This window comes from Corvus brachyrhynchos, unplaced genomic scaffold (assembly GCF_000691975.1).
Source record: "Corvus brachyrhynchos isolate BGI_N302 unplaced genomic scaffold, ASM69197v1 scaffold42, whole genome shotgun sequence".
Classification (NCBI taxonomy): Eukaryota; Metazoa; Chordata; class Aves; order Passeriformes; family Corvidae; genus Corvus; species Corvus brachyrhynchos.
In genome coordinates, this window is record NW_008237242.1 from 1900335 (window position 1) to 1921469 (window position 21135).

Here is a 21135-nt window from a genome sequence, read left to right on the forward strand (position 1 = left end):
TTCCTACACAATTCTACAGTTGCATAGAACTGATACTCAATCATCAGTGACTTTAATAACTGGTTTCCAATAAAGTACAAATCTGTATTCATGTAAATCAGGTTTCTATTTGAAAACTGATGGCAACTACCATTTGAAAATTTTATGTATAAATCAGATACACATACCCTCTAACAGACAGAACCTCACAATGTTGAGCAAGTGCCATTATATCAGGAATTACATTCTCCTCTTGAAGCAAGTTAAGACCCCAATTCGACGACCCGATATTGCCCTGGAATGAAATTTGTCAAGTAAATTTTGATCTTAATGTGATCTGCAGCACTATCAATGTAAAGTTTTGACAATTTTGTTTGTTGGTAGCAGAGTTTGAAGCTACATCTTCTCAAAGCAATTAAAAGATCTGAGCACCCCTTCTGACATTACCTAGTTGTGCTAATACAAAAAAGCACTCAGCACACTGTGTATAATACCTAAAGCTGCTCAAATTAGTAGTACTATGTATTCCTCACCTTACCAGTTCTACTATAGCCAGCAGCGTGATCTTCGTTTATTTATTTTACATTATGGGAAGATACTGTAGGTATGTAAAAAGGTACACAGGCACCTTTTTACATACCTACAGTATCTTCCCATAATAATCACCTTGGACAAATGTTCAAAATTAACTTTGGGGAAGACAAGAAAGAAGCAGCTGAGTGACAAAGCACATTTAGGAGTGTAGCTTGGATACACACCAACACTAGGTTTTTGCCAGTACCAAGCACCAGGGTGCCATAACCACATGGATCAACACTGGCAGCCAACTTCCTTGCAGAAATACTAGAGGCTACTAAAGTAAATGCATTAAACTCAGACCATGGCAACTTTTAACTTGTAACTACCAGTTCCATACTAATATTCCTATGGCAATGGGTTATTGTTCTTTGTTAAAAAGAAAAAAAAAGACAAAATGATTATTAAAAACCTCAGAATAAAACAGGTACAGTGAACCATTTTCAACTGAAAGTATAGTTAGGGAACAGAATGCCAACTTGAAAAACTCACACATTTTTTGATAAACCCCCTAATTTCTTATTTTTACAGAATTTTGCTTAGTTATTTAAGAATGAACAGTTATAACACAACTAAACAACTGCAAAACTTTGTAAATCTATTACTAACCAAGGCCCAAAGGGCTGCTTTCAGCTGCTTAATTCCTTCCCACTTATCCAGCATTGGGGAACGAACAGTGTAACTTAGATCTGTAACAATACTCTGAAGGAGAAAAACAGAAGAAGAAAAGATTAAGTTGAAAATGGAGACTTCAGTCATACAGGTTCTCTTGCATTTATAGTAAAAGTTAAAGCACTAATTTACATCATGCACCCTAGGAAGAACAGTGGTAATTCTGGAATAATAAACACAAATTAACAGCGGTGATAATGCAAGAAGAAAATTTTAATGAAATCACTGATTCCATGAAGTTATTTCAGATTTTATAAAGATGATAGATTAATCAAACTAGCACACTGCAATATATATGTTTTCTCTTGAACTTTTCAAAGAGCATTGTCAATTCATTAAATCATTTACAAATCCACATTGAAAGTTAATTTAAGCAATTATGGCTTTGAATTTGTTTTCTTAGATTTTCAAAATATTAGGAAGATTTTATTCCCTCATTTCCACATTTTTGTATGCTTAAAAGGATAGGCATAGTTTTACCACATGTATAACTGTCAATATACAATCCACAGAGACTGACTTTTTTTTTCTATTTATGAATTGCTTTCCATGCTAAGATTTTGCTAGTCATTTTAAGAAAAATGTTGCAAGCTATTTTGCTGATATTTCAGGAAGGAATTTTACATGAGATTAGATGGGGAAGACTGTCTTCACAACTTAAGACTCATCATCAACCTCTGAAATGCCTGTTAAACACCATTTTTTTCTTAAAACCTTTTTTCAAAAGGTTTACAGTGATCTTTAAAATATTTCAAGTTATAAACAGTTATTATCCTCACCTGAGACTCCAGTAAATGGCAGCCTGTTTTATGGTGCACCAGTTGGCCATAAAGGTGAACTGGCAGGTAGACATGCGGTCGTTGTAATCTGGCAGAAATAGAAACATATGTAGGTTTCCCAACATTTCTAATATTTTATTCTAAAATAAATTGCACTGCAATGTAATACAATGACTTACTCTTGATTTTATTCAAACAAATAGAATTCTTTTGAGGAATTTAGAAAGGAATAGAACTGTTTCAATTGGAAGGGACCTACAACAATCATCTAATCCAACTGCCAGGCCGCTTCAGGGCTGACTAAAAGTTAAATCCTGTTATTAATGACACTGCCCAAATGCCACTTGAATACTGACAGACTTGGAGCATGGACCACCTCTCCAGGATGCCTGTTCCTCTGTGTGACCACCCACAATGCTTATGGTAATTCTTCCTAGTACCCAGTCTGAACCTCCCCTGCTTCAGCTCTGAGCCATTCCCACACATCCTGTCCCTGGATGCCAGGAAGGAGAGCTCAGCACCTCCCTGTGCCCTTCCCCTCCTCATGAAGCTGCAGAGAGCAGTGAGGTCACCCCTCAGCCTCCTTTTTGCCAAACTGGACAAGCCCAAAGTCCTCAGCTGCTCCTCACAGGAGGTTCCAGCTTTGTTTCCCTCCTCAGGATGTGCTGAAGGACCTTCCCATCCTTCTCCACCTGCAGAGCCCAGCAGGGCCCACGCTGAGGCTGCCCCAGGGCTGAGCCCAGCAGGACCATCCCCTCTCTGTGCCGGCTGTGCCGTGCTCGGTGCTCTGGGAGGGGGTTTGCCCTCAGGGCTGCCCGGGCACTGCTGACCCACACCGAGCCCAGCACCAGCCAGCCCCACATCCCCCTCTGCTGCTGTCCAGCCACTCCACTCCCACTTTATCCCTGTGCCTGGCGTTACCCCATCCCAGGTACAGAATCCAGCATTTGGACTTGTCAAATTTCACCCAATTTATGATTGCTCAGTGCTCCAATCTGCCTCTGCAAGGCCTCTTGTCCCTCAAAAGAATCCACAGCACCTCCCAGTCTGGATCACCAGCAAATTGCTACTGATGCATTCACCTCCAGCATCCAGATTGTTGATACAGACCTGGCCCTGGAATGGAGCCCTGAGGAACACCACTGATGAGACCAAGCACCATGCAGATGTAGCGCCATTCACTGCAACCCTTTGGGCTCTGTCCCTCAGCCAGTTCTTCACCCACCACACTCATCCCACAGCTAGCCAACTTGTCCACATGGACACTGTGAAGGACAGTACCAAAATCTTGCCAGGAAAACTACATCCACTGCCTTCCCTTCACCCACTAGATGGGTGACCTTATCACAGAAGGATAACAACTTAGATAAATAAAACCTTCCCTTTGTGAACCCATGCTAACTGTGTCTGACGACTGCATTATTCTTTAAATGCCTTTCAACAACTGCCAGTATAGTCTTCTCCATAATATTTCCAGGAACTGTGGTTACTTTTCTGGGTCTTACATACTTCTTACGAACTGGAATAAACTGGCTAGCTTCCAGTCAGCAGGGACTTCCCTAGACTCGCAAGACTTTTGGTAGAGATGAGTCCTGACCCAACATCTGCTAGCTCCCTCAGTACTGATAGGCTAGCACTGGTGAGACTAGTCCCTCAGCCTAGTGGGAACCAGGCCCCACGACCTTGTGAACATTCAGCTGATACAGACAGTCCCTTACAATATTAGTGTCCACAAATGGAAAGTCACAGTTTCCACATTTGTGGACCTCTGGATCAGAGAACGAAGCAGCCCAAGGTCTATCAATATTGCTGAAGACTGAGGCAAAAAACCCACTGAATTTTAATTAATCTCTGTTTTTTCTTCATCCCTGTAAGTCAGGTGACCATCTTCATCAAGTATCAATCCAATGTTTTCTTCATACCTCCTCTTTCTTGTTGTATGACAGAACAATGCCCAGTTTCAGTCTTGAATGAGCTTTGCCTTTTGTGCCCTCCCCCTGCTTATGTGAATCACAGTTTTATAGTCTTCCTGTGAAGGGTGACCTTCAAGAGATCATATAATTTCCTTTTCCTCTTGAGCTCCATGAGGAGTTCCCTGTTCAGCCAAGGTAGTCTTCTGCCCCACTTGCCTGACTTACAACACCATGGGATTGCCTACTCCTGTGCTTCTAAAAGATGGACCAGCACTTCTGGACACCTAGGCCCTCAAAAATGTACTCTGCTAAAGCAGCTCCCTGAGTTACTTCTCCTGAAGCCCTCAGTAGCAACTTTGCTGTGCTTTCTCTCATTATATTGAAAATTTTAACCTTAACCATGTCATGTTCATTGTGGCCTGGAGAACTCCCTTCCATCACATCTCCCACAAGCCCTATATTCACAAACAGCAAGTCGAGGAGGACATCTTTCCTAGTTGGCTCACTGAGTCCCTGTGAAAAGAAGGTATCGCCTACAGACTTTCTCCTATAGAGTACTTCCAATGTTGCTTGTCACTGCATGATGACATTTGCAGTTGATGCCTGGAAGCTGAAATCTTCTACAGGTAGCCCATAAGAACAAGGGCTACTAATCCAGAAATTTCTCCTAATTGTATATAGAATGACTCACCAGAACTAACATCCTGGCTGAGCAATCAGTAGCAGACACTCACTACATCACCTCCTTTGTTCTTCATCCCTTTAATCCTCACCCAGAGGTTCTCAACCACATCACTACTAACTGTAAGGGCTGTATAATCAAACCTCTTCCTTATACAGAGTGACACATTCATCTGCCCATCCCTCCTGAAAAGCCTGTTGCCCTCCATTCCAACACTCTAATCATGGGACTCAATCCATCAAGTCTTAATAAAATGAATTCTATTAAAGCTCTAAAACTAACTATATAAAAGCTCTGAAATAAATTATATTAAAGCTCTCGGAGCTAAGCAATGCATCCAGTTCATCCAGTTTGTTTCTCATACTGTGCTGATGTACTGTAATGCTCCAGGAGCAGAATAAACTGAAATCCTGTTGGTACCCCTTTCCATCATACATTCCTGTTCACAGCTCTCCTGATCAGTCCCACCAGCTTGTGCCTCAAAACTGATTTTCCCAAATTTACCTTTGGTTGCTCCGACGAACATAGTTATCCCCATCAACAGGTTTGCGGTACGTTGTAAGTGCTTCATTAAGTTGTTCTTCAATCAATTCAACATATTTTAAGTTATATTCCTGTAAGACGACAGACGAGGGTTGACACAGTAAATTTAGTGGTTTATGGTGTTGTAGCATGATACTTTATAAGGAAGAAAAAATTGAAGAAAGTTCCTTAAGAAAGACTGAATTTTTTTATGATCTGAAGGTGGGGCTCATGAAAATGAATGTGCTTCACACATATAATGAGTCTGCAAAGTCAGCAATTGATTTCATAGTTTTTTCAGGGAATTTGTTCAAAAAAGGAAGAAAGAAATACTTCTTTCTGATGAACTCAAATAATTTCAATAGACCATCATGCATTTCAGTACTCCTTGAGAAGTGATACTTAAACTACTAATGAGAAATGAGACCAATCTCTTATAATCAATTACAAAACCAAAATAACGTAAGAAGAGTTTTATTCAAGTTATGACAATAATGAATTCTTCTTAATGGTCCTGTGTTCCTCTTTACTTCCTAACAGCATAAGCCAATTCTGTCCTCATGAGCTCTACATTTAATTACCAACAACCAGAGATAACAGATATCTTGAAAAGCAGCATTCTTTTGCTCACTTCTCTAGATAATGACCTTCCACAACAACCTATTTTAGAAAGTCACTACACTCCTGAAATATTTGCTGAAATATCAAAACTATATAAAAGTCTTGGTAAATCAAAAGCACACATGTACTGAGAAGCTATGGAACTGTAAGTCCCCGTCGACCTTTCCCAGCAACAACATTATGTCACTGATGCAATAAATGTATTTGCATTAGCTTTAAACATACATTAATATGCAATTATTTTTAAGAATCTCTGTTCTAAACCCACATATTCACACCGTTCCTCCTAGTATCAAGCAAACATTTTCTTCTTATCATTACCTTTTGCCACTTTTCCATCTGTTTTGTTACATAACCTCTTTCATTTAGATATGAAAACCCCTTTGGGATGGACAGAAATCTGTAAAAAAAACACCAGACAGTTAACATTGTAATTTAAACAATTCACAGAATTTGAATAAAAAGAACACTTATTTGTTTCCACAGTGTGAAGTCCAACAGCATATTCAACATTTACCTTAGGAGTAGAAGCAAACCCTTGTCTCCAAGATGAGAAAGAGCTGGTTTCATTTGGATAAGGGCATGAAGATTGGCCTAAAATAATTAAGAACACATAAACAGTATTTGAGCACTACATAATTCTGAAAACTGCAATAACTACAACACTCTACTTGCAATGAACCAGCACGTTTTTCACAATAAGAATTATCAAATGCCAACTTAATCCTAATATTATCAATTTTAGGTACCTTCTGTCATTAAATATAAACTACTTCACAAAAAGTATAATGAACAAAATAGCTGAATTAGTTGCAATTCATATTTAAATACAGGCATAATCCAGAAGTCTATGTTTCCTTGTCTGTAACACTCCAGTAGTTTCATGACGATCAAGAAAGGAAACCATGAGTAGCTTCTTGCACATTTGTACTTTGCTGCTAGGGAAAGGAGTGGGGAAGAGCTTAAGAGCAGCATACCAGAAAGAGGTTAAAAAGAGAAGGGATGCTCACCTTGTCTTCACACGCCTCATCTAGAATATCAAGTGCCTCAGAAGAAATAGTTTTATTTTTATCATGTAACTGGGTCACCAGTAACTCAATCCCCCAGTTGCTGAAGAACTCTACATTAGCTCTCAGCAACACTCGTAAGTGTTTTGTTGCATACAACCTGCAGCTCTGCAAAGTAAGGAAAAAGTTTTCTTGAATGGAAGAAAAATAACTAATATAGTTAATGATACATAACTTCTAAAAATACCTTTCAATTACTGTATTTTGCAGCAAGCAACTCTGATACACACCTTATCTATTAAGATTACAGTTTATTAGAGAGCTATTTCTATCCTAGCAAATGGGAAAATTGAATCTAAGATCACAACTAAATTGGTCACCATAAGCATCCAATCCCATATCTCTTATTATTACATTATTGTATCTTTTGAAGAGAATTTAGAAGCCAACTAAAAAAATTATAGTCAGTAGGGAGCTTCATCTTCTTTCAACGAGTCATTCTTTCAACCTCAACTATCTTCATTACTTTCAGACTCCACTCTTTATCCATAAGAAAAATTGTATCTTCGACAGTCTCAGAGAAATATCCTCAATTTATGTCCTCTTTCAAAATACAGTGAGACATTTAAAGCTAGTGTCTACATTTTTCTCTCTTGTATCTACTCAAGAACATATTCTGTCTGTTCAGACAACAGAAACAACTTCATTTGAAGTAATGAACATTCTTTCCTAGTTATATTTCAACTTAATTGTCATCTGTCTCCCTGACATCAGTGCTTGCTTGTCTACTAACATTACCTTTAAAGTAAGGAGTTTCCTCTCCCAAGTCCACATAACTCTGTATTTTATCCTTACTCACCTTCTTTGATTCAGAAGAACAAATCCCAATGCCTGTTTCTGAACCAACCCCCCATTCCAGCAGCTAGAGCATCTACTTAGTTCCAACACACTGAGTAACCTCAATTATTATCAAAACAGTTATCTACTACCAGGAGGTTAACATGCTTAGTGCTGCTAGAAATACAGATTTCTGTTTCTGATAACAAAGCCTTCACAATTGATTTAAGTTGCCACTGACCTGCACATTACACTTAGTTTATACATATCAAGACTTTAGCTCCCATCATATGTCAGAGAAGCTCTATTTGAACGACTTAATTTCTTGAGCACAAATACAATACAAGGTATGAAGTTCACAACAAATTCAAAAGCTACACTTGCAGGAATTTCATTTCTCTGAATAAAAAATAAGAACTCTTTTCATACATAACAACTTAAAAATAAAGTCATGCACCTTGAATAATAAAACAAATGTATAGAGGGCAATAACAAAGGAACATAAGTTGAACTGAACTTACATCAGTGGCTGCTGTCAGGATTTTAGAAAGGATGACTCTTGCCAATCCATCTCTGCTATAATCCAGACTAGAAACAGTCAATTTTAACAAGTGATCTTGGTTCTTCAAAGAACAAAGATTAAGAAGACTGGAGGCATGGAAGGGGAGGAAGAAGAAAATAAAATTAGTATTTGAACCCACTTGAACCATCACTAATTTAAACTTCATTACTTTGAATTATACTTTTATTACTATAAATGCAGAATACAAAGTATGTTCTCATATGAATTTGAGTAATTTTAAACTGTTATAACTGTACATAGGATAGGATAATAGGGATGAAATAATGCACTGAACTGCAAGGGGAAAACCCCAAACCAACACCTTTTATAACAGCTCTGTAAAAATTTTGTCAGCATATAGTGATTATAAGTATAAAAACTAATGCTCATGAAGCTTTGTGAACAATTCTTTTTTGTTAAACATTGCCATAAAGTTAATCCTATTAACTGCCTAGATTTTACTGTACATCAAGTTTTCTGAAGCTAGTAAAAAGCTTGCTTTCTAAAAATCAAAAAAATCAACAAGCGAAAAATGAGTACATCAGAAGACTTGCATTTTTGCTTTAAGTTTACTGTATGTCAATAAACTAGTACTAGTCATCAGCGAATTTATTCCCATGAAGCTGAACAAAATTTTGAGCTTCAGAACTTTACTCAAATACACTGGACTGAAATTTTAAGTGCAATATACATCAACATTTCACAACCAGTATGGTATCTGCCATTTTTCCATAGTTTGTGTGTTTTGAGTTTTGTTTTTCTATTTCCCCATTCTGTATCTTTCAGTACACTATAATCCTTCCTGATACTCACCTCTGTCACACAGGTGTGGATAGGAAAAAGTAAGCTGTTAATGCTTATGGAATCACCTCTGTCTGCTTAGTAATGACAGACTAAAAGACCTTTTCTTAGAAAAAAATGGGAATCTTTACCTGTAACTACACCAAAATAACCTTAAAGTTTTCAGCTTTTCAAAAGATGATGGCCCTCATGTACAGTTTAAAATTTGCATAACTATTACATTGCAAGTACAATTCAAACTGAATAAAAGCACTCACCACTGAAACACATTACATTTTTCAAGCATTTTCACTCCATGAGGGTGACAAGATAAAGTACCAAAAAACAGGAAGTAGTGCTGGCTAAGGGTGTTTAGTAACCCATTATTTTGAAGGCTACGTTCAGGTTTCATGCCTGATGAAGAGTTGAGCCAAAGTACAATATCTTTAACCAATTCCTCCAGGTAACCTTGTCCATCCTAGCAAAATAAAAAGGAATAGTGTCTGTTACCAATAGAAATGTGTCTCTTCTTTACTGGAACTCGTTACTTTAAATTTCTTAAAATGTACGAATACAACATGGATACAAACCAGAAATGCAGACTTGAAAACAATTCAGATTAAGAAAAAGTTTCAAGAGAAATAAAAAAAGCCAAGCATGGAGACATCTTAGGACTAATTCTTTCTTTCCAGGAAAAGGGAGAAGTATTATTCAATGACATTTTCCTCTGACCTGAGGCATAAAAGTCTTTAGCACAAAAGAAGCAAGGAGTTAGAAAAGGAAGGTTATACACAGCATAATAAAAAAATCCCTTCTAACTCTAAGTTGCATTTAACAAAGCTGTATTTACTAAAACTTCTACATAAACATAGTCATCTTCCACAATATTTCACATTGTATTTCTTAATTACACTGATCATTTTAGATTTAACATCCAAAATCTCAGACGTCTTTACCAAAAATTAAGGTTTTTCCAAGTGGCATTCAGCAAGAGCACTCATTCTACTTCCAGTCTTGTAGCTGGAAACTTCTTACCTCCTCTGATTCAAGAAGAAATTCAGTAAACTGACAACCCACAACAGTGAGCTGCTTCGCCTTGGCATAGTCCAGATCCAGGTTAGCATAGAGTTTACTGCTAGGCTTGTAAAAATACAGCAATCTCCTTACAAACCTAGAGAAAGTAAAATAGAATTGGCTATTATTCAGTACAAGGACAATCTCACAATACAAAATTATGTTAGTAGAAAAAATGGGTTATACTTGAATTGGTTTCTTGGCAGTAAGTTTTAAAAATTTATCAGAAGAGTAGCAGGTAACAGTGAGGATACCCAGCCACAATTCCAGAGATGCTGCTGTATTGTGTGTTATAAAGGGTTTTCTATACCATGACTTAATACAAGCAAAGGAACTTAAAATCTCTATGCCCTCAGAAGCCATAGCTTCCTTCTAATTCTCATAATTTATTCTGCTGTAATTTATCCTGTGGTAAGTTTCAAAGACTGTATTATGTAAACTAACAAAGAGCTTAAAAAAGAATCTTGTGACCTGAGTTTTCTTCAGCTATTATAGTTACTGCTACTGTGAAAAACACATTTTCGCATTCTGCCAGGAAAAAGTCTCATTAATTCAGCAACAGTACTTCCAATCACCTCACTTAACCGTTTCTGAAGCATAACACAGTGATTGCAAACACACTCTCAAGACTTTTTAAAATCACAGTAAACAATGTAGCTTGAGTTTTGCATCACAGCAGTAAGTCTTCAGCAAAGATCCTCCTCTCACGAATTCCTCATCAAAAAATAAACACACATTTGTGCTTTAAAATAACACAGAATGTTCCAAGAGAAGGTAGATATGTCAGGCATTAAGAAAACTTAATTACAGAACTGCACTTGTATTTGAAAAAGTCAGAGTAATCCACTATCTCTAACTCCAAACACAGGACCAATTATAAAGGAAACCTGAGGGCTTAATTAAGTTTTGTCAAATGAAATGTATTTTATTCTGGGTTACTAGCAATAAATACATATTGACATATAAATTTGTAAATTTATATATCTATGAATATATTTAAGCATGCATGTGTATATATCGATGCGCGTGTGTTCAGTTTTGGAACCCTTGGCCCCTCACTACAAGAAGGACATTGAGGAGCTGAAGTGAGTCCAGAGAAGATCAACAGAGCTGGGGAAGGTTCTGGGGCACAAGTCCAAGGAGCAGCTGAGGGAACTGGAGGTGTTTACCCTGGAAAAAGGGAGGCTTAGGGAAGACCTTAGTGCTCTTTACAACTCCCTGACAGGAGGCTGTAGCCAGGTGGGGGTGGTCTCTCCTCCCAGGTAACAAGTGACAGAATGAGAGGAGAAGGCCTCAAATTGCCCCCAAGGAAGTTTAGATTGGATATTAGGAAAAATTTCTGGACTAAAAGAACTGCCTGAAGGAGCTGTTGGGAGTCACCACTCCTGGAGGGATTTAAACGACATACAGACATGGCACTTGGAAACATTCTTTAGCAGTGAACAGTTGGACTCAATGATCTTTGAGGTCTTTTTCATGATTCTATGATCTCGTGTGTATACACACATTGCATTAACTTTATCTCTAGGAAATGAAGAAATCCTTATAAAAATATCTGGAATTTCATTGTAACAGCTGTAAGATCATCACAACACTAACACGAAAAAAAGGATCAACTTACAGAAGGAGAAATCAATGTAATTTACACTTGAAAAGCAAAGGGGATGAAAATTTTTTATCATTAGCAGTGAAACCAGAGAGATTTGGGGCTTAATGACTTCTAACTAAACAGGAGTAACAGCATTTTAAAGCTATTAAGTTCCCAGTTCTGAAGAAAGGATCAATGAACTATAGAAGCATCACACCAATTCAATTCTAGATTTTCCCAATTTATTTGGAATTAAATTATTTAGGCACTTAATAATGCTTGAGTGCAGCACAAAACCATGGAACAGGAACACTGTCCCACACAGGTAGGTTGAGGAGTGCGTGTTGGTGTCACAGTCAGGACTGAAGACACTGCTTTAGAGAAGCAATGTTATAAACCACCAGATTTGGAAAATAATCCTTTACCCCAAAGTACAGATTGGCAGTAAGTATTTCAGGAAAACCGGGAAAAAATACAGACACAAAATTAAATTATGGCTATGATAACAATGGGACTACTGCTTATGCTGTAAATACTTCATAAAAGCACCCTGACTACTTCTTGGTAAAAATTTAGAATAAAGCCACACAAGCCTTTCAGCATATATTCTATCTTCTGGATTTTCCCCGAATTCAGGAAGTACCTTTTCATGCCCACAAATACAGACCTATTCTTCAAAATAATGTAATCTTTTTCTGAAACACACATTAAAAGGAACATCCAAGAACTAATTAGTAACACTATAACCACACAGGCACTAAAGGAGTAAAAATGCCTTATTGGCAACAGATATGAAAGGAACAAGAGCTGTACTGGGGGTTTTTTGTTTGGTTTACTGTTTTTTTTTCCAAATTGTAGGAACCCAGAGTGCCAAGAATATTTCTCTGCCTGTTTTTAAGGGTTCTTACCCCCCTGAACAACACTGTTTTAGCTTCAAACCTTGGAAAAAATTACCAACAGACAAGAACTAGAAAATACAGTGGTGTGAATTAGGTGATAGACTACTATGTAAGATTGCCACAGGGTGAAAAATTTAGAGGTTTTGGGCTTCTCTTTGTAGTGAATAGATAACAGCAGAAAATATCAAAATGGAGGATTGTTGTTGTTCTCTAAACCTTCTCCTTCTTCTACTCCATATTCTGCAGTAAAAGTAGTTTGGATTGATTGGATGGAGAATTCCGCAGTTCCTAGTTGTGTTACTGAATAATTGGTAGGAAAGTGAAAATAATGTATGTTTTTAGTAACTATGGTTAATATATCTTTAAAAGGCTGTGTAAATCTTGATAATTAGTCTCACTCCTGCTTTTCTGTCTTCTATGCTGCACCTGGGTCATGCTAGTGGCTCTGTTCCTCTGGTAAGACTTAATAAACAACTATCTGGAAGCATTGAAAGTCAAGGAGAAGTCTTGGCTTATCTTTGAAACTCCTTGCAAGGACTTTCAGCAAATTCTCTCCCATCAGGAGGGACTTGATTTACGGCACGGTTCAGTGTCACAAATTACACATGCTTCTCTTGCCATTAACACTAACTAGAAATAATTTCCTCTTGGTTTTTGATGAAAGCTGTAGTTATAAAACTGTACAACTGTAGACTTAACTCTGTAAAAACTTTCCAAGCTCTGACATAGAACACTACTGCTTATCAAGTAGTAACACTTCTAAGGTTTAAAATTAAATTGAGCATTTGCAAAGGTAGTATGATTTGTAAGGGACTAAATGCATAAAGCATCTGTGCATAGAAAAGAAGCTTAAACACCTTTAAAGCTCAAACAGTTCATTTAAAGTAAATATTGCAACTTAATTATCCAAATTTACACCTTAACTGCTTATCTACACATTTTAGAAATGTGATACATCTAAAGAATATTTTATTGCAATAGTAAAAACCAGTTTTTCCAAATTTCTTTCTTCGAAGAAAGTCTACAAAATTTTTACATACCTGTGCAACTGTTCATCTTTGTAGTTCCTTAGATTTATATTTGGCCACTAGAAAAAACAGCAAATATAGCGTTATACAAAACTTAAACATCAGTCCTTGATTAGTCACTAAAATTCACTTATTTCTATCAGTTGTATTTACCTAATAATTAGAAAGTTTTCTTGCACCTAATGTTATATCTTAAGAAAGACTTTATCTTATTGAAAAGCCCACACTTCCTGCTTCAAGAATGGTTCAATTTTTTTCTAGAGGACAGGGAATGTTGGTCACATGCTACACGTACAAGGCCACAATTCTAATGAAAACAAAAAAACTATGCGAAGCTGATGAAAAATAAACAATTTTGCTCAGTTTCTTTTCTGCAAATAACAAAAAAAAAAGATATGCATAACAGGGAAATAATTGTTGGTTGCTGTTTTGAATATTTATCAGATTTGGTTTAAAAGGAATCATTATTCTGTTACAGATCACTTAAACAGTGCTTATTAAAACACTATTTAAACTCCCCTGTTGACACTTTTTAAGATGTATTAAGAATGACCATATGAAAAACGTGAACCACATGAATGTCCCCTCTTCAGGACCTATTCTTTCCTCCCATTACATTTTACTCTGTTTTTACAGCCATCTGTTTTCTCTACGGTTTCAGATTTCTTTCTGTTGCTACTAGTGAATATCTTCTTGTCAGGAACGGAAAAAAAGTGCATCAAACACTCTTCTTTCCTATCCATGTGACACAGTTCTACATTTCCAATTAGTATTCCAGTATTAAGACACACAGTGCACTCGTTAATGATTAGTAAAATTGACTACACCAGTAACAGCGCCAGATACAGATGAGGCTGACACTTTTGCTGCTCTTTTAGCAGCTTAGACATCAAGCTGAGCAAGTGAAAAAGGCAGTAAGGCACCACCCGAGATGCACACGATGAGGTGGTTAGAGAGCTGATGCTCCACAGATACAAGGCTGCAACAGACAAGGGGGAGGTGAGTAGCCACATGACATAAATTTCAGACACTGGAATCTGGATCCTGCTCATTAGAGGACTAAAGACAACCGCTCTGGTAACATCATCTCAATTTATGCTGGTGTTACACAGTTTAACAGAAACAGAAATGGTTAGAAGTAGGCCAGAAAACACACACACTTCTCATTCAGGAAGAAGTCCCCAATTTTCAGACATTAGGAACTCTTTGACAGGGCACTGGAAAATGTATTTTTGGGGAGGTCTGAGATGGCAGAGAAACTGGCTGTTTGACATAAATTCCAGTTTAATAAAACCCAAAACACATTAGTGGTCAACTACATAGGGCTTCCACTGTCAAAATACTACAGAGGTTAATTAACAGTGAGATTCTGAAAAACAGTATTCTGATAATATCTTTAATACTGAATTAAAAATCAAAGGTAAAAGCATCTGTGACTAATAATAGTTATCTAGTAACCCAGTAAATCTTATAATTGCAGTAAAAAATTCTGTAAACAGTGCTCTGGTGGAGCAAAGCTACTGTCATATACATATTCAGGTCTTTATACCAGACAGATTCTTGCTCTTTCAACTTTATCGGTCCCTGAAAAAAAGGCACAGAAATATTTAGTTTCTTTTTTTTTTTTTAAAAACAACATAGTCTTGATTATGATTGTCACCATTAATCCTTTTTTGTACTTTCACCATCTTTGTAACAACACAGCAAAGAAGACAGTAAGAGAATGCTACTCAACTGAAGGATGGCTTTGATGCACAGAATGACATTTTGGAGCAATTTTGATTTGAAGACTATAGTAAGTACTCAGAAAGTTTTATTAGTCAAACAAAGTATATTTTCTGCTTACAAAAAGAGGTAGTATCTTAAAATCTGTGCATTAAATATATTTAATATCTTTAAATATATTTAAAACAATGCCCCTCACTCCATTAGGTATTCCCTTTATGTTGTAAAAATAAATTAATTCTGTAATGAAATCAATGCTACAGAAGTATTTGCATTAGTTCAAAACATTCAGTGATGTTTCCATAAGTAGTTCAGTCTAAGCATCTGAAGTTTGATCTAGAACCCATCTCTTACTATAACCTTCAGCTTACTTTAAGAAAATCTGCTATGAATCTGAACATAGCAGTATCCCTCTGCAGTTTGAAGTATTAGCAGCTTTAAAGACAATATACCTAATTCTGTGAAACTGACTTCTATACAACTAAAGACGTATAACATTTAATACATGCTTCTTAGGAAAACTGTGAATTTAACTGTAGTGTGTTTTTGAATATAGTTTAAGGGCTGTATACAAAGAGACTACATCAGCACTGACTAAACCCAGGAGATTCTAATTTCCTGAAATAAAACAAATTATTAGATGTACTGTGGAATTAATATTAGAAAGTCAAAGCTCACATATGAAACAGACTTTTTCCCCAAACAATTTCTTCAACATATTATCACAGCCTTTGTAAGCTCACCTTCAGTATGGTCCCTATTAGATTCCAATTCCAGTCAAGGTTCTCTTTGTGATTGAGAACTTGGCTGTCTCGAAGATTCATGATGAGTGCTTCTTCTGTATCCTGGAATACAGACATGGAAAAATACAATAGGTTTCCCTGCATCATCTTTTTCAGTCTTGCCACATGATACACTTACCGCTCATGTAAAAATCATTAAAAGGGCTGTGTTTCACAGTAATGTACATTTGAAGGTAAATTGCATAGTTATAGTACAGCATTAAGAATCTAAAAGTAAGAGATCACAACTGGTCACATAAAGCATTAAAAGTCATTGGCATTTAATTCCTCAATTTCTAGAAATGCAGTTTAGTATCCAAAAGTGCCTGCAAGACAAATGAGATAAAAAAGTACTAAAAAGAATCACACAAATTACTCTGAATTACATGAGTGAAGCTTGGGGGGGCAGGACCCAAGTCTCCAAAATACAATGCCAAATTCAGGTTTGAAAAAGGAATTATCGTAATACCTTTAAAATAAAGATGTCTTTCTGCACACGGTACTGATCCCTTTTTTGGTGTGTTGAGATTGCTTTCTGAATAATGTGATCTAAATGGAGGCTGTAAGGTTTAGGGCCTCTTTTCTTCATCTCATGAAAACGTTTTAAGCAGTTGAGTGCTGCACTTGCTCGCCTAATAGAAAAAAAAAAATTATAGTTAGTATTTGGCAGTTGTTATCAGACTAAAGAGGACCACTAGCTCCTGAGTGAACAGCTCAAGAAAGCTCTGACCAACAATTCTGAAGCATATAGGAAGAAAATTATTTTCTTAAGACACGTTTTTATACATTCACAAGACTCAGACTCATATTGAAATTATACAGAAAAGTATCTTTTAAAGAGTTCCTAGCACTGAAGTATTATCGTTACTGATAACTTTTCTTCTACTCAGCAATTAGTGGTGTCTGTCACAGTTCAGAGAGGATATTGTAAAGTTTAAAGTTGAATTCCATTGGGAGATGCAACAGTAGATCAACATCCTGTAGTGAAGTTGGAAGTTCAAGGAGCTAGCTTCAACTAATAGTAATCAAGTAATCAACTTATAGTAATCAATCTCATACATTCTCATACCCGCTGCTTCCCTGCAAGGGCAGGAGTATCAATAGTACACTTCCTGTTTTTATATCTAAACAGTTCAGCAACAGCACGTAAGGTTTCTAGGAAAAGATAGGGAGTTACATAAATGACAGCCAACAAGGGCAAAACCAGTTAATTACAAAACAGTGGTAGCAGCAAAAAACCCCACCTACAGAGCAAAAAAAAATAAGAAAATCTAAAAATGGGGAGTTAAGTTTATCTTTCTTCCCTATAAGCAAAAATTCTCATAGTGTAGGACAGTTCTTTTATTTTATTTTCAAACAAATACCTTTTGATTTGGTCACTTAGCTAAATTATTTAAATTTAATCTGTAACACAGATCACAGTTTTTCAGACTATAAAACAGTGTAGAGTGTTGACCAATGCCAAGATCCCCAAATAAAAAATACTACTTCTAAAGAATCACTTTCTTTCAACAGAAATGGGAATTCTTACTACTCTAACAGGTATGTCCAGAAATGCCAAAAAGCAAAACAATTGCAGGTAATCCACAAGCATCTCCCTTCTGCTCTTTATCCCTCCTTTCATCCCACCACTTAGGCCATATATAAAATATGAAATATCCTCTCCTGAAATTTCAGATATGCCTTTTATGAAAACTAACAGTGTCATTGAGTATCAAAATCTTCTACTGACATACATGAAACCTTCGAAACTAAAAACCAGAAGAGTACTACACTTTTAGGAAGCACTCTACATGCAGCATTATTTATTTCACAGTTGCAGTTTGGAAAAATGCTGTTCTTTATCACTGACAACACAAGGAAAGACAGAACATTATGATACGTTTTTCAGAATACTAATCTGACAAGACAGATCAGAAATGGCAAGAGTAATTAACAAATACATTTCCTATGAAAGAAACCTCAACACACTCAATTTGTCTTCTACAAAGAAAAGCAACTAAGAACACAGAATTGAAGAAATACATATTAAAGACATGTGAATTATGAAATTGTTTGATTTCTTCCATTAGGAGGTTTAAATTGTGTGAAATACCCAGAAGATGGCATTTTGTAACAGAGCTTTATGCTTTTAAATGTAACACAGAATTCTTACAGTCTTTTCTCTTTCATGATGTCAAAGGATGCTGCCATATTCATCAGTGTTGGTAAGCAGTGCAAGTGATGGCTATGAGAATGAGGAAGAATTGTGTTTGCCTACAAAAAAACCCAACAGAAGACCAGTTAGAATAACTTAGTACAACAATTTCATCCATCTTTTTAGGATCAACATTTAAAGAATCTACCACTTTTCACAAGATTTTCACAAATTTATGACAATAAAACTACCTTTTGCTTAATGTCAGAGTGTAATTACACACACCATTTTGAATTTGTGATCTAACTAACCAACCGGAATTACACTAGAAAGTAACTTGAAAGAATTTCAGAATGCTATAATCGATATTGTTTGCACTGGAGTTTAAGTGGTAACAAGCAAAAACTTGCAAAGCATCAGATATGCTTATGCCATGCACATAAAACTGCTAAAAAAACCTAAAATCAGAAAACCTGTTAAAGCTGATGATTTCTACTAAAACTTTGCTGCATAAAAAAACTCTGATTAATTAATATAACTTTCTACGTTATTAGACATTTAGCTGCTTTTAATAAACATAGGCAGTTCTGCAAATATTTTTGGAAACTAAAAGCAAGATGGATGAAGAAATTACTTACATTTCCAAACACTGAATAAAAAATACAAGTATTTTTTCAGGTTTTGATAAATAGTAGTCGTATCTGATTAACAGATCATCTCTTCAGAAAATAAAAAAATACCTATGCTTTACAGCATACTCCAATGTGAGTCAACAATCACTGTCACTCACAAGTGTTCAGGAAACCAGAAAAATAGCATATAATATTATAAAAAGCAAAGGCTGAAATGCACTGGAGTGTTTATGAAAACAGTATCATCATCTCAGTACAAGATTAGTTTAAGAGAGAGAAGGTACTGCAAAAGCTATCTTAGGTCAACAGAAGTGGAATGAAGCTGAAGTTTCCCTGTAGTAGGAGCACTACATCAAGATGAAGTTGCCTAAATGAGTATCGTCAAGTACCAAAACCACATCCAACTGAATCTGGAAAAATTTCATCTGTCTGCCCTGTGAAGCAGAAAGCTAAACACACTGTTGGAGGCCTACTGACTATCATACTAAGAAAAGCAAAAATTAGCTATGGTCCTTTTCCCCAAACACAGTTACTGGCGGGTATGTTTGCAGGATTCCAGCTTAAAAATAAAACTCCTACAATGGCAAGAAAGTGTCCTGGTGAGAGTCAGACCTGCAGATAACCTTGGAACAGAACCCCTAGCACCTTCAGTGCTTTCCAAGCAGTCTTCCTATTGATTAATACTGGCTTTAATATATGAAGTGCCAGAAGATGTAATGTTAAATTAATCCACTATTCAGACAAAAACTATATGTTTCAAGCTTGGAATACAAATTAAATGCTATAATAGCAAATATCTATTTACAAGTAGTTACAAAAAGTGGTATTTACCATGTGCAAAAGTTCTCCCAGAAGGATAGTTGCTCTGACAGACACATGGTCATCGCTACTTGTGATCACTTCAACCAGACCCTTCAAAAGGAAAAATATTATTACAACATTTAATGTATAACATCTTACTTGAACTCTTGTAGGAAAAAAAGTAACAAGCATCTATTGAAACTGAAAGTCATTAGTTACCTCTAGAAGTCCATTGGTAATAAAAGCAGAAAGCACTAAAGCCAAGTAATTATCCATGAGATCAGGCCTAAGGAGAAAAGAAGTATGGAAACAATTTAGAAAGTACATTTCTTATTGTTCCTGCAAGAAAACAAGAACTGTTTCATCCACACTGCCACAAAACAAAACAAGAAAAAGGGTTTAGACGAAGGTCATTAAATCCCCACCTTGATCTGGCTCGATGGGGTAAAACAGTTTTAGCCTCAGCAGCTACAAAGCCATCAGAAAGTCTCCAGCAGTCTTGAAACCTGCCTGGATCTAGAACAAGAAAATATGGACAATGGTAATTATAACACTGGCTTTCACAGTATTATTTTGAAGGTGGTCAGTAGGTAAATAATAATCCTTGCCCGCAAATATTATTTCAGGTGGTTTCAAATTACAGAAAATTTTGTCAGAAGGGACCTCTTAACAAGTCATGCAAACCACACTCCTGAACAAAGCAAGGGTACCTTGAAAGCTAGGACAAAGATTGTATCTAAGTGTCAACAAAACCAGTGACATTTCCAATCCATAAACACATTTAATGTGTTTAACAGAAAACATCATAAGCACCTAAAATGTTACAAGGTGTGTCCATATATAGAAGTAGCAAGTTTGCAACAAAGAATGATTTATTTACTTATAAATTAAAAAAGCATAGAATGCTCTTGGGTTTACAAAGGAGTAATTCTAAAGTTAAAATACTTACTTGGTTAAATTTAAAGACATGAAAAAATACTCACTTGCCCTCAAAAAAGCAGAAGTCTAAGGCCAGCGCAGACAGCTAACAGACAATATACAGAAAAGATTGACTAATAACTTTTCTGTAGTATTCACTAACACATCTACAATTCTGAACACTCCAAACAGTTCAAAGAAGTCTAATTTGTAGCGCTGACCTTACAGTCTTTTGTGTTAATGCTTAACTATGCCGATCTTTCATCAAACTTAGAACACTTAAAAGGTGATAAAGAATTTTAAACAGGACTTCAGAGCACCCAATAAATTCAGTGATAAAACAATTAATACTAAGGCAATTTATAATACATAGGAGACAGAAAAGGTTTCAAATTTATACAGGAGCTTAACAGAACTCTTACGTGAACTTTTAAAGTACTTACCTACACTGAGAAGTGCCTCAATAAATTCTTCTGCAATAACAGGAAGAGGAAGGCGAAATATATCGTAGAGAACTTCAAGCAGGCCACGCTACCAAAGAAAACATAACACAACAAGAATTTTACAAATTTACAAAATTGTCCTTTTTTTCACTATTAATACTGAACTTGAGACTTCTAC

General features: G+C 36.3%; 1 protein-coding gene across 2 annotated transcripts in view; it reads right to left on the bottom strand.

Moving 5' to 3' along the window:
• RICTOR (RPTOR independent companion of MTOR complex 2) overlaps nucleotides 1–21135 on the bottom strand; it is a 58646-nt gene that overhangs the window by 17099 nt on the left and 20412 nt on the right. For both annotated transcript variants that reach the window (XM_008630614.2, XM_017730238.1), the window contains exons 10-27: nucleotides 20958–21045; nucleotides 20022–20112; nucleotides 19816–19882; nucleotides 19627–19707; nucleotides 18182–18282; nucleotides 16496–16658; nucleotides 15988–16089; nucleotides 13532–13578; nucleotides 9966–10101; nucleotides 9209–9408; nucleotides 8110–8236; nucleotides 6755–6919; nucleotides 6262–6338; nucleotides 6066–6144; nucleotides 5106–5215; nucleotides 2007–2094; nucleotides 1165–1257; nucleotides 168–274 (exon numbers count right to left, since the gene is read on the bottom strand). In XM_008630614.2, coding sequence (XP_008628836.1) covers nucleotides 168–274; nucleotides 1165–1257; nucleotides 2007–2094; nucleotides 5106–5215; nucleotides 6066–6144; nucleotides 6262–6338; nucleotides 6755–6919; nucleotides 8110–8236; nucleotides 9209–9408; nucleotides 9966–10101; nucleotides 13532–13578; nucleotides 15988–16089; nucleotides 16496–16658; nucleotides 18182–18282; nucleotides 19627–19707; nucleotides 19816–19882; nucleotides 20022–20112; nucleotides 20958–21045 — 1922 coding nt within the window. The remainder of the gene's footprint in view (nucleotides 1–167; nucleotides 275–1164; nucleotides 1258–2006; nucleotides 2095–5105; nucleotides 5216–6065; nucleotides 6145–6261; nucleotides 6339–6754; nucleotides 6920–8109; nucleotides 8237–9208; nucleotides 9409–9965; nucleotides 10102–13531; nucleotides 13579–15987; nucleotides 16090–16495; nucleotides 16659–18181; nucleotides 18283–19626; nucleotides 19708–19815; nucleotides 19883–20021; nucleotides 20113–20957; nucleotides 21046–21135) is intronic.